This window comes from Vipera ursinii (assembly GCF_947247035.1).
Source record: "Vipera ursinii genome assembly, chromosome: 1".
NCBI lineage: Eukaryota > Metazoa > Chordata > Lepidosauria > Squamata > Viperidae > Vipera > Vipera ursinii.
Genome location: NC_139512.1, coordinates 13,509,836 through 13,527,507, shown reverse-complemented (window position 1 = coordinate 13,527,507; position 17,672 = coordinate 13,509,836). Strand labels below are relative to the sequence as shown.

Here is a 17,672-nt window from a genome sequence, read left to right as displayed (position 1 = left end):
GATAGGGCTCGCAACTTGGGAGTCTTCCTAGATTCACGGCTCACCTTGGAAGATCACATAGTGGCTGTGACTAGGGGGGCTTTCGCCCAGGTTCGCCTGGTGCGCCAGTTGCGGCCCTATCTAAGCCAGGATGACTTATGCACGGTCACTCATGCGCTCGTGACCTCTCGTCTGGACTACTGCAACGCTCTCTACATGGGGCTGCCCTTGAGGACCACCCGGAGGCTCCAACTGGTACAGAATGCAGCCGCGAGAGTTGTGTTGGGAGTCTCCCGATACTCCCATGTCACACCTCTGCTCCGTGAGCTGCATTGGTTGCCAGTTGTCTTCCGGGTGAGGTTCAAGGTACTAGTAATGGTGTTTAAGGCCCTACATGGCAGGGGTCCGGAGTACCTTAGGGAACACCTGCTGCCGGCATCAACTTCCCTTCGCCCTGTGCGTTCCCACAGAGAGGGCCTCCTCAGGGTGCCACCGGTCAGAGAATGTCGATTGGTGGCCCCCAGGGGGAGGTCCTTCTCTGTGGGTGCCCCGGAGCTATGGAATCATTTACCGGTTGAGCTCCGGATGGCGTCCGATCTTCGCTCCTTCCGTCGCGATCTAAACACATTCTTATTTGAACAAGCCGGCCTGGCCTGATGGGGGATGGGCGGGGTTTTTTATTGTTTTATTTTAATATTTGTACGTACTGTTTTTAGTGGGCATATATTTAATTCTTTTTTAACTTTTGTAACTTTGTATTTTTTATTCTTGCCCTGTTCATCGCCCTGAGTCCTTCGGGAGAAGGGCGGTATATAAATAAAATTATTATTAATATTATTATTATTATTAGTAGTAGTAGTAGTACTCGCTCTGAGACATTGAGGCCACCTGGAGTGCAAATGGGTATGAAGCCTTGAGCCTGCAGCCAAGAATACTCCACACCCATTTGCACCACTCAGGTGAGTCTGAGGAAACAGATAAACCTCCAAGGGGCCTCAATGACTCTGTAAAAGGATGCAAATGACCAGCTGTCTGCAAGGAGTATAAATCCTTCCATTCCCCACCATCCAGTCAGAGCCAAAGAAGCTTCTTGATTGAGAAGCGAAACGTCTTCACAGGCAAAACAAGAGTCTAGTTGCCTCCTGAAAAAAGCGCCTTTGGGACAATGTCCTAACTTATAATCCCTGGCATTTCCCACCAGGAGGGTTTTCATTGAGGACAATCCCTTTCTCTGTACCCGCCATTCCCCTCAAAAAAACGGTCCTTTTCAGATGGATGATGCAGTCCTGGCTAACCAGAGCAGCGACCTAAAACCGCAGCTTCAGAAATGGTCTGGGCTCTTTTGCCACTGATCCAAGCAACCTTTTAACAGTTCCAATTTGCTCCCCCCCCCACAGTTCTTTTGCTGCTTATTTACAATGCGTTAAAAGATAAAGCAATTTTGGAAATGTGTACACTGGATTGTGAAGTCTTTCTTTCTCTCTCTCTCTCTCTCTTTTTGTAATGTTCAACGGTTGCGCGTGAATGGACCAGCACACACAGGATGCTCTCCTAATTAAAAAAAAAGGTGATACTTTCCTGTCTGCAACACAACTGCGAATGAATTCTCCTTCGTTTGGCGTCTGCTGTTAACTTTCCTTTCCCTACAGTAAGTCCCTTTTTATACTACTACTAATAATAATAGGTTGGAAGGGATCTAGTCCAACCCCCTGCTCAGGCAGGAAACCCTATACTTCCTGGATTGGAATAACATTTCAGTGAGAAGCTGCACAAGAACCTTAACGCAATTTCCTGCAGTGTTGAACAACAGGTGGAGGCTGGACCGATATTGTTAACATTCAAAGAGATGTAGGAAAGAAAAAAAGATTTTCGGATCCTATTTTAAGGGAGGGAAGGAACTGTACATCCCCAAACTGAGCCCAGACTTGATCACTAAGCTCCTAAATCTTTCCAGGCCTCTCTCACTAAATCACTGTCAATGTTTTTATTCCCACTGGATAGTCCTCACGTTTATTGTGCTGGAAAGAAAGGCAGTACCGAAATGTGATTTCTTGCTCAAGGAAAAACGTGCATCTTGTTTCAATGTTTGCATGTTGTGACTCGGCTGGTTAAAGTTGGCTTCCTTTCCTGGTTTTTTTGCTCGTCCTAGGAAATCTTGGTGTGTTTGCAACTTCCATCCCATCCGGATACAAAAGGACAGGGTGATTGTCCAGTGTCGTAAAAAAAACGATCAGAGCCCTAATTGCATTTTGATGCTGATGGTTGAAGGACATTCTTTACTTCTGGGGAACCGTAGGATGTAGAGAGAGAATCCTTCAAAAGGAAAGCTTGGATCAATGTTCTATTTCACATTATTTGCCGGAGGGGGATCTCAACACGAGCCCCACCTCCCCATTCGAGGGTTAAGGAGGAATCGATTTTCCACGTCTGTTGGAACAGGCCTACGCAAACCACCTCTGAAAGCAGAAGAAAGCTTAAGCTCTTTGGGACACAGCGGTGCATGAGGCAAACATCTGTTTTTACAATTATCTGGCACGAAAAAGGTGCTTTCCACGTTGGCGTTGCAATGCTGGTTTCTGACTTGCAGCAACTGCAGGAAAAGCCTTGCCGTGTAAAACATCCAGATTTCCAGTTTTCTCGACTAGATGCAGAATCTCTCTGGAAACTCAAGCGCTCAATGCCTTTCCTGGAAGGACTCCCTTCGTCTGCAAACTTCGTGGGGGGGATGGAGTCTCACAAGTTGACTTTGCCTCTGGTGGTGGAGAAACAGCAGGTTGCTTCTTCCGATGTACAGAAGATGAGATGTTTACAAGATCGGAAGGCCAGGAAAGGAATGAATAGGGTGGTTGGGGGTTTCTGGTCAGGTAGAGGGGTTTCTTCAGCTCCATCTGTCTCTCCATCCTGATTCATGACATACTAGGAGTTGGAGAGAGAGGGAGAAAGTTAGGCGGAGTTAATACTTCCAGACCACAAGCTACTACTGTGCTTCCCTGAAAATAAGACCTGGTCTTTCTTTTATATATATATCCGCACATGCGTGCTATAGGGGCCGGTGCTCATCTGTGTGTGTGTGTGTGTGTGCGTAAATTACTAACAAAGAATTAAGGGAGACTGAAATACATTTCTAACTTATTAGTTTTCATCAGACAGCCATACCCTTCTGAGATTCGAACCTGTGCTGTTAGTAATTTACACAAATATATGAGCTGTCCGGTGTGACTACTGCCTGTTCGATGGCCTTCAAGATAGGCTGAAAACAGGAAATAAAGATTTGCCCCATGTTTGGGGCCTAGCAAGGTAATCTAAATAGTTAACATTTGACATATATATATACTAGGGGCCGGTGCTCATCTCCGTTTCAAAGCTGAAGAGCCAGCGCTTGTCCGAGGACGTCTCTGTGGACATGTGGCCGGCATGACTAGATGCCAAAGGCGCACGGAACGCTGTTACCTTCCCACCGTAGCGGTCCCCATTTTTCTACTTGCATCTTTACATGCTTTCGAACTGCTAGGTTGGCAGAAGCTGGGACGATATATATATATATCCAAAAGAGGCACCCAGTCTTATTTTCGGGGGATGTCTTACCCACTTACCTTACGACCGCCATAGCCCCTGACACGTGAGTTCTTCTGTGGCCGCTTGCAGCAGCATGCCACATGTCGGTGCCGCCGCTCGGGGCAGGAGGCTGTGTGTTGTGTTGTGCTGTGGCACACGCACATCACGGCACCCCCACAATGTACCGCAGGCGGCCTCCTGCCACAACTAGCGGCACCGGCATAAGCCACACAGCCTCCTTCTGCAGACAGTGGCACTGGAGCGATGCACCATGTGCCATGCAGCCGCGAGCGGCCACAGAACTCAACCAGCAGCGCAACCAGTGTCGGATCATGGGAAGCCTGGCTGCAGCGGTCCTAAGGTAGGTGGGCGTGGGGCATGTGGGGAAGCTCCACCCTCCCACACACCCCTGCCCTTGCTTGATTTGTACTTGTGCGCCTTGCCCCACAACTAGGGCTTATTTGGGGGGGGTAGGGCTTATATTAGTTGCATGCATGGAAATCAAGCTAGGGCTTATTTTGGGGGGAACGCGTTATTTGTTTCGAGAGCTTAACACTGTAAACAATCAGCAAAACAGAGCACAGGTAATCCTCAACTTACAATCTTTATTTAGCAACCATTTGAAGTTAGAACAAGTTAGAACAATTAGTGGAACTACTTGCCTCCAGAAGCTTTGGGCGCTCCAACACTGAAGGTTTTTAAGAAAAGATGGGACAACAGTTTGTCTGAAATGATATTCCTGAGCAGGAGAACCTAGACCAGGGGTAGGCAACCTCAGCTCTTTTATGACTCATGGACTTCAACTCCCAGAATTCCTGAGTCAGCATAGCTGACTCAGGAATTCTGGGAGTTGAAGTCCATGAGTCATAAAAGAGCCGAGGTTGCCTACCCCTGCCCTAGACCATTTCAGACAAGTGGCTGTCCAGTCTCTTCTTGAAAACCTCCAGTGACGGAGCATCCACAACTTCTGGAGGCAGGTTGTTCCACGGATTAATTGTTCTGTCAGGAAATTTCTCCTCATGTCTAGGTTGCTTCTCTCTTTCCATCCTTTGCTTCTTGTCCTGCCTCCTGGTGCTTTGGAGAATAGCTTGACCCCCTCTTTTGGGGGGCAACCCCTGAGATATTGGAACACTGCTATCATGTCACCCCTGTTTCTTCTTTTCTTTAGCCCACCCAATTCCTGCAACCGTTCTCCAGCTTCCTTGAGGTCACGTCACGGATCAACCGAGCAAGGAGCTTCTTGGTTCTTAACTGAGGATGCAAGATTGTAATCTTTTAAAAGCAGCAATCATGCCCAAACCTAAGAGATGGTTTCACTTAAACGGGCAAAACACAAAAATTAAAACCGAAGGTTGTTAGATGTTTAGTGCCAGCCATTGGCAGTTACCCAAAAGGGTCATCAGATGGAGGCAAAGAGGCTTCTTTGCTTCCACTGATGAGCCAAGGGTCTCAGACCCCGACAGCCCCATTGGCGAGAGAGTTTTATGGTTAGGGAGGGGCCCAGACCCCCCATAAATACCTCTGCACGAGGGGCTGCTCTTTGTCCTAGCTTCTAGTCTCTCTTCAGTTTAGTTCTTGTTCTGTTCCAGTTATGCTATGCTAGCTTGCTTTTTCTTTTCTTTTGTTCTCTCTCACATGCAGGCATGAATGCCTTCATGCCAAGTATTTCTTTCTCTTTAATCTATCATTGAATAAAGCTAATATGATTGCATCTCTGCGTGATGCCTTTACTTGGAAGCACCTTAACGATCCATCGACCTCATGAGATCATCTCACAAAGGTGTTCTTAAGAACAATGATTTTTTAAAAAAAAGACGTGAATTTTAATTTAAAAAAAAAACGAATCCCAAACCTTGTTTCCTGGTCTTCTGAAGGAACGGCAGTCCTGTTTTGGAAGTTAGAGAAATGTTGTTATAAAATGCATTTATTTGATTTTATTTATTTTTGGAAATGCCAGTTGACTCTGGGCTGCCCCGGATAGTTTGAGTCCTCCAGCAGAGAAGCTAATGATTTCCCCCCACACACACTGCTTTGAAGTGGCGAGTTATTTGGCCACATGGCAGAAATAGTATAGAAAATAACCATTTCCTGCCAATAATAATAATAATCAGTAGCTGGGGTTGATCCAACTTGGAAAAGAAGCACCCTGACATTGTGTCATGAACACACACACACACCCAAAGGGCCCAGAGGAGAAGGGGAAAGATCCAGCTTCTGAATTGCATCCAAGGGGCCATCTGTGAGATCCATGGTGGTCTCTGAGCTTGGTGGTTTCCTTGCAGACATTTCATGACCCAACTAGGTAACATCTCCAGTGCTGGAAGGTAATGAATTACCTAGTTGGGTCATGAAACGTCTGCAAGAAATCCGCCAATTTCAGAGAAAACCAGAACCTCACAGTCTTCCTCCTCCTCTCAACAAACCCCTTTCTCCCCCCCCCAAAAAAAACAATAAAACAAACAAACCAATCCCTTCTCCTTCTAGTGTCAATACTGCTAACATCAAATGTTCTTGCTTGAGAAGAGATGAAGAAGTAGCCATTTCATATGTTAAACTTGTGTATTGCTTTAAAAGATTGAGTTTAAAGTTGGGAGGGGGGAGGAGGAGGATTGTACCTTCAAGGCCATCTGAAATTAAAGAAGATAAGACTTTGGCGGTTCTTCTAACGGAAGGGAAGCTGATTCTTTCAATTAATTGGAGAATACAATTAATGACAACATTAGAAAGGTGGAGAATTGTGTTTTGATATATTGTGCAAGGGGAGGGCGGAGATTTCAGATTCCAGCCTCCTTCGAGCAAGCATTTATTTATTTGTTTCGATTTATATACCGCCCTTTCCCCGAGGGACTCAGGGCGGTTCACAGGGCAAATTAAAACAGTGCAATGTACAAATTAAAATAAATTAAAATTAATAGCCCCCAAAGAGTTTAAAATTTAAAATTTAAAACCTTAAAACCCCTCAGTCCAGGCCGGCTAACTCAAATAGCCAGGTTTTTAGGTCCCGACGAAACGAGCGAAGGTCGTTTATTTAGCCGGTGTATTATTATTTATTTATTTATTTATTTATTTATTATTTAAATTTATATACCGCCCTATTCCCATAGGACTCAGGGCGGTATTAGGCTGAATAAAGGACTTTTAAGGTAAACCATGCCTCAGAGTCACTTGTAAAGCCCAGATGTCGGAAACGTGACATCTAGCACTGACGATCTTACCTAGTTGGGTTATGAAATGTCTGCGAGGAAACCGCCAAGCTCAGAGAGCATCATGGACCCCTCACCGTTCAGCTACAAGCTACGAGCCTCCTCTTCTCTTCCTTCACTTCTCTGGCCACCCCTAGGTCCCCTGGTCCTTTGGCAGGACAGCCTCACCAGAGTAGCGAGTCAGTGGGAGCCCCCTTCCCAGTGAACCAGTTTCATTCCAAGGGAATAAATATTCCAAGGGCACATGGAAGGCCTAGAGCAGAGTTTCTCAAGCTTGGACACCTGAAGATGGATGGGCTTCACCTCCCAGAATTCCACAGCTGGCATGGGGAAGTTGTCAGGCCTCCGATATCTCTGAAGAGCCTCTGGGGGTGGAAAGGGGTCTCCTGCCTCCCCCAATTTTTTCAGCTTTCTTCTGACCATCCCTGGCATAAGCATGTTGTTGGCCAAAGGGGGCAGGGGAAGCTTACCTGCGTCTCTCAGACGTGTCCTGTTTCGCTCCTTCCGCCCTGGAACGAAATAAGAGCATGGCCGGGTGAAACAGTCCCTTCCCAGACCTGCTACCCCAGCGGGTCTGGGTGACACCCCCCCCCCCACTTCCTCCCCCTCCTGGCCCACAGAAGGACACGTACTGCTCTTTCCTGGCCTGGTTTCGCTCCTCTTCGAACCTACAGCAAAGGCAGGGAGAAGGTTAGGAGGTTCTCCCCTGGGTGTGGGAAAAATCAGTTTTCCGATGAATGAGACTGTTCAATAGACAAGTGGAATAGAATAGAATAGAGCAGAATAAAATAGAATAGAATATGGAATAGAATAGAATAGAATAGAATAGAATAGAATAGAATAGAATAGAATAGAATAGAATAGAATAGAATAGAATAGAATAGAATAGAATAGAATAGAATAGAATAGAATATGGAATGGAATGGAATAGAATATGGAATGGAATAGAATAGAATAGAATAGAATAGAATAGAATAGAATAGAATAGAATAGAATAGAATAGAATAGAATAGAATAGAATAGAATAGAATAGAATAGAATAGAATAGAATAGAATAGAATAGAATAGAATAAGATAGAAAATATGGAATGGAATGGAGAACAGAACAGAACAGAATAGAATAGAACAGAACTAGAGTAGAGTAGAGTAGAGTAGAGTAGAGTAGAGGAGAGGAGAGGAGAGGAGAGGAGAGGAGAGGAGAGGAGAGGAGAGGAGAGGAGAGGAGAGGAGAGAGGAGAGGAGAGGAGAAGAGAAGAGGAGTAGAGTAGAGAAGAGGAGAATAGAATAGAATAGAATAGAATAGAATAGAATAGAATAGAATAGAATAGAATAGAATAGAATAGAATAGAATAGAATAGAATAGAATAGAATAGAATAGAATAATGATAAATAGAACAGAATAGAACAGAACAGAACAGAACAGAACAGAATAGAACAGAAGTAGAGTAGAGTAGAGTAGAGTAGAGTAGAGTAGAGTAGAGTAGAGTAGAGTAGAGTAGAGTAGAGTAGTTTTAGTTTCCAGGCCTTGGATCGTCTTAGTTGCTCTAATGTAGCTCAGAGCAACCCGTGGTTACCTTATATCCCTCCATTCCCACAGCAGCCCCTGAATCTCGGGATGCAAATATTTCTTCTAACTAAAACCGCTGATTTCTGTGGGTAGCAGAAGGGCAGGAAACAACCTGAGCTCTGATCCATTAATTCTTATGCATTACATTAGGACGGTTTACCCTTTTCCCTCTTTCCGAAAAGTATAAAACAAGCGCACCTCTAGTGTCCCCCACTATTCTCTTGGCGACTCTCTAATCAATCTTTGCACTGAGCCTTGGTTATTGGCTTTAGCTCCCATGTTTCGATTCCAGGTGGGCCCCCACCGGTTCCTCTAGGCAGGAGAGGGCCCCCAGGCACTGGTCCGCTTCCCCTTGCCTGGATTATCTTTCAAAAATATTTGGGGGTGGGGCAGAACCTAATAGAAAAGTCCTCAGCCAAGCAAGGATGGGCTGAAGACTGAGGAATCTCATATTTCATCGGAGATTCGGCGCAGGCTGAGGAGGAGGAGGAAGAGGGCCAGGAGGAGGAGAAGAGGAGGAGGAGGAGGAGGAGGAAGAGAAGGGGGAGGAGAAGGAGGAGGAGGAGAAGGAGGAGGAAGAAGAAGACGAGGAGGAGGAGGAAGAAGAAGACGAGGAGGAGGAGAAGGAGGAGGAGAAAGAGGAGGAGGAGGAAGAAGAGGAGAAGGAGAAGGAGGAAGAGAAGGGGGAGGAGGAGCAGGAGAAGGTGGAGGAGGAGGAAGAAGAAGACAAGGAGGAGGAGGAAGAAGAAGAGAAGGAGGAGGAGAAGGAGAAAGAGGAGGAGGAAGAAGAGGAGGAAAAGAAAGACGAGGAGAAGGAGAAGAAGGAGGAGGAGGAAGAAGAAGAGGAGAAGGAGGAGGAGAAGGAGGAGGAAGAGGAGGAGGAAGAAGAGGAGGAGAAGAAGGAAGAGGAGGAGGAGAAGAAAGACAAGGAGAAGGAGAAGAAGGAGGAGGAGGAAGAAGAAGAGGAGAAGGAGGAGGAGGAGAGAGGAGGAAGAAGAAGAGAAGCAGAAGGGGGAGGAGGAGAAGGAGGAGGAAGAAGAAGACGAGGAGGAGGAGGAGGAGGAAGAGGAGAAGGAGGAGAAAGGAGGAGAAGAAAGGAGGAGGAAGAGGAGGAGGAGAAGGAGAAGAAAGACGAGGAGAAGGAGGAGGAGGAGGAGGAGGAGAAGAAGGAAGAAGAGGAGGAGGAGGAGGAGAGAGGAGGAAGAAGAAGAGGAGAAGGAGAAGGGGGAGGAGGAGAAGGAGGAGGAAGAAGAAGACGAGGAGGAGGAGGAGGAGGAAGAGGAGAAGGAGGAGAAAGGAGGAGAAGAAAGGAGGAGGAAGAGGAGGAGGAGAAGGAGAAGAAAGATGAGGAGAAGGAGGAGGAGGAGGAGGAGGAGGAGGAGGAGAAGAAGGAAGAAGAGGAGGAGGAGGAGGAGGAGAGAGGAGGAAGAAGAAGAGGAGAAGGAGAAGGGGGAGGAGGAGAAGGAGGAGGAAGAAGAAGACGAGGAGGAGGAGGAGGAGGAAGAGGAGAAGGAGGAGAAAGGAGGAAAAGAAAGGAGGAGGAAGAGGAGGAGGAGAAGGAGAAGAAAGACGAGGAGAAGGAGGAGGAGGAGGAGGAGGAGAAGAAGGAAGAAGAGGAGGAGGAGGAGGAGGAGAAGGACGAAGAGGAGGAGGAGGAGGAGGAGAAGAAGGAGAAGAAAGACGAGGAGAAGGAGAAGGAGGAGGAGGAGGAAGAGATTGCTATTATTGCTAGTATCGATAGTTATTTCTGTCAACTGAGTTAGCCTGGCATGCTCTAACATACACCACGTTTCTCAGCCTAGGCAACTTGAAGGTGGGTGGACTTCAACTCCCAGAATCCCCCACCCATCTTCCCCAGGTGAGGAAACGACAGTCTTCTCCCAACCTCTCAATTTCTATTTTTCCTAGCCAGGATTCCCAAGAGCTCCACTAGCCCTTCCCTGCCTCCAGGCGAGGTGACCCCAGCACGGAGTCTCCCAGGGCTGACACACGCCACACCCCTTTACCTGCACAGGTGCACGCACACCCGATCCTGTCTTCCACACCGTAATGCACTATATAACTCGTGACGAGGCCCTGGAACAAACCAAATCTACTCTAAAGAAGGGCACCGTTGCTTATTTTAATCGCTGCAGTATACTGAAAATATTAAAAAAAAAACCCTTACTGCAAGATGCAGTCGGGAATCTGGACGTGCTCCATGGGAATCGTGTGAGCCAGTTCCTCCAAGGTGTGAACGTACTGGATTTTGCTGATGAATTTCACACTGGAAGAGAAGAGAGAGACACGCGGTTTTAGCTTCAGCTTCAAGAGGTAGTTCCTGAACTCGCAACCCTTCGCAGCTGCAACGGCCTTGGGAAAAGGGACTTACGGCCCACCCTCCAGGTGACAACGGTCCCCATCATCCCTGAGGCCGCCCGATCACCATTTGTGCCCTTGGAGGATTGCCTGCATTGACCATGGTTGCAGGGTCTTGCAGTCGTGTGATCCCCGTTCGCGACCTTGTCAGTCAGCTTCTGACGAGCAAAGTCATCTGGGGAAGTGGCGAGTGCTCCAACATTGGAGGTTTTTAAGAAGAGGATGGACAACCACCGGTCTGAAATGTTAAGAGGGTTTCCTGCCTGAGCAGGGGGTTGGGCTAGATGACCTCCAAGAAGACCTTCCATACTGTTATGGAAGGAAGGAAGGAAGGAAGGAAGGAAGGAAGGAAGGAAGGAAGGAAGGAAGGAAGGAAGGAAGGAAGGAAGGAAGGAAAAGAGAGGGGAAGGAAGGAAGGGAGGACCCATTCTGTTATGGAAGGAAGGGAGGGAGGGAGGGAGGGAGGAAAGAAGGAAGGAAGGAAGGAAGGAAGGAAGGAAGGAAGGAAGGAAGGAAGGAAGGAAGGATGGATGGAAGGAATGAAGGAAGGAGTCATTCTGTTATGGAGCGAAGGAAAGAAGGAAGGAAGGAAGGAAGGAAGGAAGGGAGGGAGGGAGGGAGGAAGGAAGGAAGGAAGGAAGGAAGGAAGGAAGGAAGGAAGGTATAGGGTTTCCTGCTTGAGCAGAGGGTTGGACTAGAAGACCACCAGGGTCCCTTCCATTCTCTTATAGAAGGAAGGAAGGAAGGAAGGAAGGAAGGAAGGAAGGAAGGAAGGAAGGAAGGAAGGAAGGAAGGAAGGAAGGAAGGAAGGAGTCATTCTGTTATGGAGCAAAGGAAGGAAGGAAGGAAGGAAGGAAGGAAGGAAGGAAGGAAGGAAGGAAGGAAGGAAGGAGTCATTCTGTTATGGAGCAAAGGAAGGAAGGAAGGAAGGAAGGAAGGAAGGAAGGAAGGAAGGAAGGAAGGAAGGAAGGATGGAAGGAGTCATTCTGTTATGGAGCAAAGGAAGGAAGGAAGGAAGGAAGGAAGGAAGGAAGGAAGGAAGGAAGGAAGGAAGGAAGGAAGGAAGGAAGGAAGGAAGGCAGACATGTAGGTAGGTTTTAAAATCGGATCCGGTCGTGTGATGACCTGCTTAAGGACTGCATTGTCTATTCTGGTCTCAGCTGTGGTGGTAAGTTGAGGACTGCCTGAATTTAATTTAATTTAATTTAATTTAATTTATTAATATTTCTATACCGCCCTTCTCCCGAAGGACTCAGGGCGGTGTACAGGGCAAGAATAAAACACAAAGCTACAAAAATTAAAAAGTAATTAAATACATGCCCAACAATAAATACATTAATAAAACCCCAATAAAATGATAGTAAAACCCCACCAATCCCCCCTCAGGCCAGGCCGGCTTGTTCGAACAGGTATGTTTTCAGATCGCGGCGAAAGGAGCGAAGATCGGGCGCCGTCCGGAGCTCAACCGGTAACTGGTTCCATAGCTCCGGGGCGCCCACAGAGAAGGATCTCCCCCTGGGGGCCACCAGACGACATTCTCTGACCGGTGGCACCCTGAGGAGGCCCTCTCTGTGGGAACGCACAGGGCGGAGGGAAGTTGACGCCGGCAGCAGGTGATCCCCGAGGTACTCCGGACCCCTATGGCTATTAGCTTAGAGGACGTTGCTAACAACCCTGCTCTTTGTGAAAGCAAAAGTGATTAAACGGCTTTTAAAGATGCTTGTATCCTGCAGGAGGGTTAGGAGCTAGACAATGCTAGCCATTTCATTACAGGAAGTCCTCAACCGCCATGACCACAGCTGAGCCCAAATTTTTCCACTGATAAGCAAGGCGGCCGTTCAGTGAGTTTTGCTCCATGTTACGACCCTCCTTGCCCTGGTTGTAAAGCGCATCACTTGCAGCTGATAAATTTAGTGACGCAGTTGTTAAGTGAATTTGGCTTCCCCGTTGACTTTGCTTGTCAGAAGGTCGCACAAGGGGATGACTGCAACCGTCGTAACTGTGAGTCAGTGGCCAAGCGTCCGAATTTGGATCATGTGACCACGGGGAATGCTGCGACCGTCATAAGTGGGGAAAACGGTCCTAAGTCGCTTTTTGTAACTTTGAACGGCCACTAAACGAGCCGCTGTGAAGTCCAGGACTACCTACAATCCTCAGCCAGTGGCCATGTTGGCTGGAGGCTCCAGGCAACCAGGGGCGATGGGAATTGTAGTCCAACATGTCAAAAAGGGGAAGACAGCTGAAATGGAGATTCTTGGTCAGCCAGGTCACAGTTGAAGTTTGAGTCATGGTTAATTCGATGACTGGCTACCGAGAAAACCCAGTTTGCTTCGTGGATCTGCTCGTGAAGGATCTGACTGTGAAGGATGTCTTATGGAGATTCTCAGTCATCCAGGTCACGGTTGTCCCAAAGGCACTTTTTTCATGAGGCAACTGGACTCGCTTTGTTTTTCTTTGAAGACGTCTTGGTTCTCCTCCGAGAAGCTTCTTCAGCTCTGACTGGATGGTGGGGAAGCGAAAGGGTTGATACTCCTTTGCAGTCATCTGGTCATTAGTACTCTCTCTGAGAGTCGTTGAGGCAACCTGGAGGTTTATCTGTCTCCTCAGGGTCACCTACGGGATGCAAATGGGTGTGGAGCCTCCTTGGAACTGCAGAAAGGACTGGGTTGTAGACTTGGAGATAGACAATGTCGTGTTCGCCCCCCCGCCCCATTTGTTGAGAGAAAAACTGCTCAGTTTTGACCTAGATGGCCTCTTTGACCCCTTTTCAAACCAACGGTCCTCTCTGTCCAAAAAAAATGTGGACTTTGCTGCCTTCGAAAGAGCGGCCTTTGTGTCAGAATCCATTTATATCAAATTTCATAAATGTATAGGTAGAACAATGTGCTTATTCTGGGGATTCTGCCATCTCTCCGAAGGGGGCGGGGAGAGGATAGACTTTAGGCGATCTTCAAACAACAGGGAACATTTGAACTGGGGGAGGGAGGGGGAGAGACAGATCTGGATCGCATCTTCATTTACAACTGAAAAGGAAAGCAATAACCATAAAACCAAGGAGAGTTCCCTTTCCCATGGAAGGGCCTGACATCTGACCAAATGGATGAGGGGAGGGGCTGAAATGGGAATGCTTTATATAGGATTGAAATGTAACTTTTGTCAGATTCCGTCTTGTATTGCCACAATCGATTCCATCCTAGTAAACATTTTCCTTTTGGACTAAACTTGCATCCAAGAGTTCTTATTTCCTAAGATGTGGATTGAGGTGGGTTCTGACACTTTGTCTTATAAGAACAACAAAGTCCAGTTGCCTCTTGGAAAAACACCTTTGGGACAAGCTGAAATGGAGCCTTGCCGGACTTTTGCAACCCTTTGGAAAACAAGGAAAGAGTTAAATTTGCCGTAGGGCATGACTGAAACCAGGAGAGGCCAAAACAAGCAACCATTTCAAAGTATTAAGCAGGATTTTATTCCTTTACCTGATGAACGGCCGTGATATCGCCAGCACCGTCCGAATGAACCAGGAAGGGTGAACGATTATCAACGCTTTCAGGTTTTTCCGTAGCCTGTGAAAAAAGAAAGGCGACGCAAAATATTTTTTTGGGGGGGCCCCCCCTCAAAAAACCCCCAAGACCATTCGCAACAGAGATATATTGTGGAGTGGAAAAAATGGATTGATTATATCCAGAATAAATATGGGACTAAAAAGTTTCACCTAGCATTTGAATAAGTATTGATGTGATATTTATATTGCTTGTAGTTATTTTATAAGAGTTAAAGTGCGATAGATTCAATAGTTTATTGTTGTTTGCATAAGGTAGATTATGATTGTTTGTATTTTTATACCTTGTATTTAGCTCTGGGAAGTCGGGGAGGGGGAGGGGGAAGGAGCGAGGTGTTGGGAAGGGTTGGGGAGAGGGGAGGGGGTTGGGAGGGGTCTTGTTTTGTTATAAAAAATGTATTGTAAAACTTTTCAATAAAAAAAACCCAAAACAAAACTAGGTTAAAACAGTCACACCTCAGTGAGAACTTTCTGCACCACTACACATCTTAAAAAGGAAGCCAGGTTGGTGTCGTGGTTAACGGCACCAAGCTGGAAATTGTATTAAATGAAAATTTTTGATGTGGCCCATAGGATCGTCAAGAATCAAAAATGACTGAATGGATGGCATCATCATCAAGCTAAATTTTATTAAATTATTACATGAATTATTATTATTATTATTACGGGTTATCACACAATCAGCCAGCTGTTCACAGACTGGAATTGGAAATTTTTTATCCACCTATCAAGTCCTTCTCAAGGATCTGAGATAGGCAGATGTTCATCTTTTTTGATGCTAGAGCAGATTTGGGGAACCTTGGCTCTTTTATGACTTGTGGATTTCAACTCCCAGAATTCCTGAGCCAGCTGGAAATAGAAATAGAAATAATAGGAATACAAATAGAATAGGAGCTGGAAGGCACCCTGGAGGTCTTCTAGTCCAGCCCCCTTCTCAAGCAGGAGAACCTACACCATCTCGGGCAGGTGATTGTCTTTACGAGAAACACGGTAGTTGTATATTGGAAAGTTCTATGGACTGGAAAAATATATGCGTTAGATAAATATCTACAAGTAGTTCTCCATTTACAACTATCATGGTGCCAGGAACTTTTGTCGTAGGTCAGGACGGTCTTAAGTCAAGGTACCCACACGACCGACTCAGTTTTACTACATTTTTGCCGCAGTCGTTGAGCAAATGCTGTGGTCATTAAGCAAAACAACACAGTCGTTAAATGCACTTATTGTCTGCAATAGGCATTTTTTGCCGGAAAGTGGAAGTAAATGTCAATTGTGATCACGTGATCGCTGGATGCGGCAGGCAGCTGTAAGTGTGAGAGGTTGCCGGGCAACCGGGATTTGATCATGTGACCAAAGAGGGAGGGGTTTGAACTATGACTCGAAAGGGGAAGTACCGTTTTTTTTGGGGGGGGTGTCAGTCTTAACTTCAAATGGTCACTAAGCAACCAGTCGTCAGTTGAACCCTATCTGTACAGAATTGTAACTGTTTACTGTTATAACAATACTTTTAATGTATTTATTTCTTCAATTTGTATAGCCACGCCTCTCGAGCCAGTGACTCTGCCTGGCAAACCATCTCTTTTTTCTTCTTTTCTTTTCTTTTCTTTCCCCAACCCAGACTACTTTTTCTTTTGTATTTTTTTCCCCACTTTTTTTTTAAAAAAAAAAAAACCACTTAGGAGGGTTGTCGTCCTTATTTCCTCCCTTTCGTAGCATAGGCATTTCGTGTTATCTTTTCTGCTGGGTTTTTTTCTTTCATTTTAAAACCTGCAAGAATAAATCAATAACTGTTGATGAGGGGTCCTCAAGTTATTTTTTGACTCCTAGCCCAGCATAATTTTCCTTCTGGTGTTGAGTACAAACAGAGGAATATATACAATTGGGTATTTCGGCCATAAATTTGATAGATACATGATAGATGGATGGATGGAGGGAGGGAGGGAGGGAGGGAGGGAGGGAGATATACATGGATGGATGGATGGATGGATGGATGGATGGAGATATGGATGGATGGATGGAGGGAGGGAGGAGGGAGGGAGATATACATGGATGGATGGATGGATGGATGGATGGATGGATGGAGATATACATGGATGGATGGAGATATACATGGATGGATGGATGGATGGATGGATGGATGGATGGATGGATGGAGATATGGATGGATGGATGGAGATATGGATGGATGGATGGATGGATGGAGATATACATGGATGGATGGATGAATGGATGGATGGAGATATGGATGGATGGATGGAGATATGGATGGATGGATGGATGGATGGATGGATGGATGGAGATATGGATGGATGGATGGAGATATGGATGGATGGATGGATGGATGGAGATATACATGGATGGATGGATGGATGGATGGATGGATGGATGGATGGATGGTTGGAGATATGGATGGATGGATGGAGATATGGATGGATGGATGGATGGATGGAGATATACATGGATGGATGGATGGATGGATGGATGGATGGATGGAGATATACATGGATGGATGGATGGATGGATGGATGGATGGAGATGTACATGGATGGATGGATGGATGGAGAGATGGATGGATGGATGGATGGATGGATGGATGGATGGAGATATAAATGGATGGATGGATGGATGGACGGACAGACAGAGACAGACAGATAGATATAAGGTGGATGGATGGAGATATACATGTGTGGATGGATGGATGGATGGTCGTACAGAGACAGACAGATAGATATAAGATGGATGGATGGAGAGATAGAGAGAGAGAGATAAATACCTGGATCATAGATAGATGGATGATGGATGGAGATAGACAGACAGATGGAAAGACAGAGGGATAGATAGATAGATAGATAGATAGATAGATAGATAGATAGATAGATAGATAGATAGATAGATGATAGACAGACAGACAGACAGACAGACATATAGGGATAGAGGGATAGAAAGAGATAGTTAGATATGCATAGATATATCAAATTTATGACCAAAAGACCCAATTATCAATGCCTTGCTCTGAGGATTCCAGGCCAAACATATTTAAAAAGGAGTAAAATGCTCAGATGTGAGAAAATGCAGACACGCCCCCCCCACACACACACGGAGAGTGGGTCAGCATTGCCACAAAAGAGCAGATGCAGGGCAGCCCCTTCCTCAATGGAACCAAGGGTAACTTAGATTCCGGGTTTGATGGCAATCGGCCCTCCTTACCGTCTGTCAATCATCTGGTAGCACTTTTTCAACCAGCCGATGCCCGGCATTCTCCTCCGTGGAGTGGCGCCGTTCAAATACACAATCATGTAGTCTTCGGCCACCAGCAGCTCCAAACTGCTGATCACGTATCTTCCAGAAAAGAGAAGAAGAGAAGAAAGAGAAGTGAGGAAAAAGTGAGCCCAAAAAAATATGTCAAAAGTCACAAAGTTGGAGTATCCTTTCAGATTGAGATTTCTCCACC

At 46.2% G+C, this 17,672-nt stretch overlaps 1 protein-coding gene across 1 annotated transcript in view; it reads right to left on the bottom strand.

Annotated features, from left to right (window-relative positions):
- Positions 1–1,593: 1,593 nt before the first annotated feature.
- The window catches only part of ATCAY (ATCAY kinesin light chain interacting caytaxin), a 41,039-nt gene continuing 24,960 nt past the window's right edge, over positions 1,594–17,672 (bottom strand). Inside the window, exons 6-12 of the mRNA XM_083364336.1 lie at positions 17,429–17,560; positions 14,139–14,225; positions 10,472–10,570; positions 7,370–7,405; positions 7,208–7,246; positions 5,387–5,419; positions 1,594–2,895 (exon numbers count right to left, since the gene is read on the bottom strand). Of these exons, the coding sequence (XP_083220462.1) occupies positions 2,886–2,895; positions 5,387–5,419; positions 7,208–7,246; positions 7,370–7,405; positions 10,472–10,570; positions 14,139–14,225; positions 17,429–17,560 (436 nt within the window). The 3' untranslated portion in view covers positions 1,594–2,885. The remainder of the gene's footprint in view (positions 2,896–5,386; positions 5,420–7,207; positions 7,247–7,369; positions 7,406–10,471; positions 10,571–14,138; positions 14,226–17,428; positions 17,561–17,672) is intronic.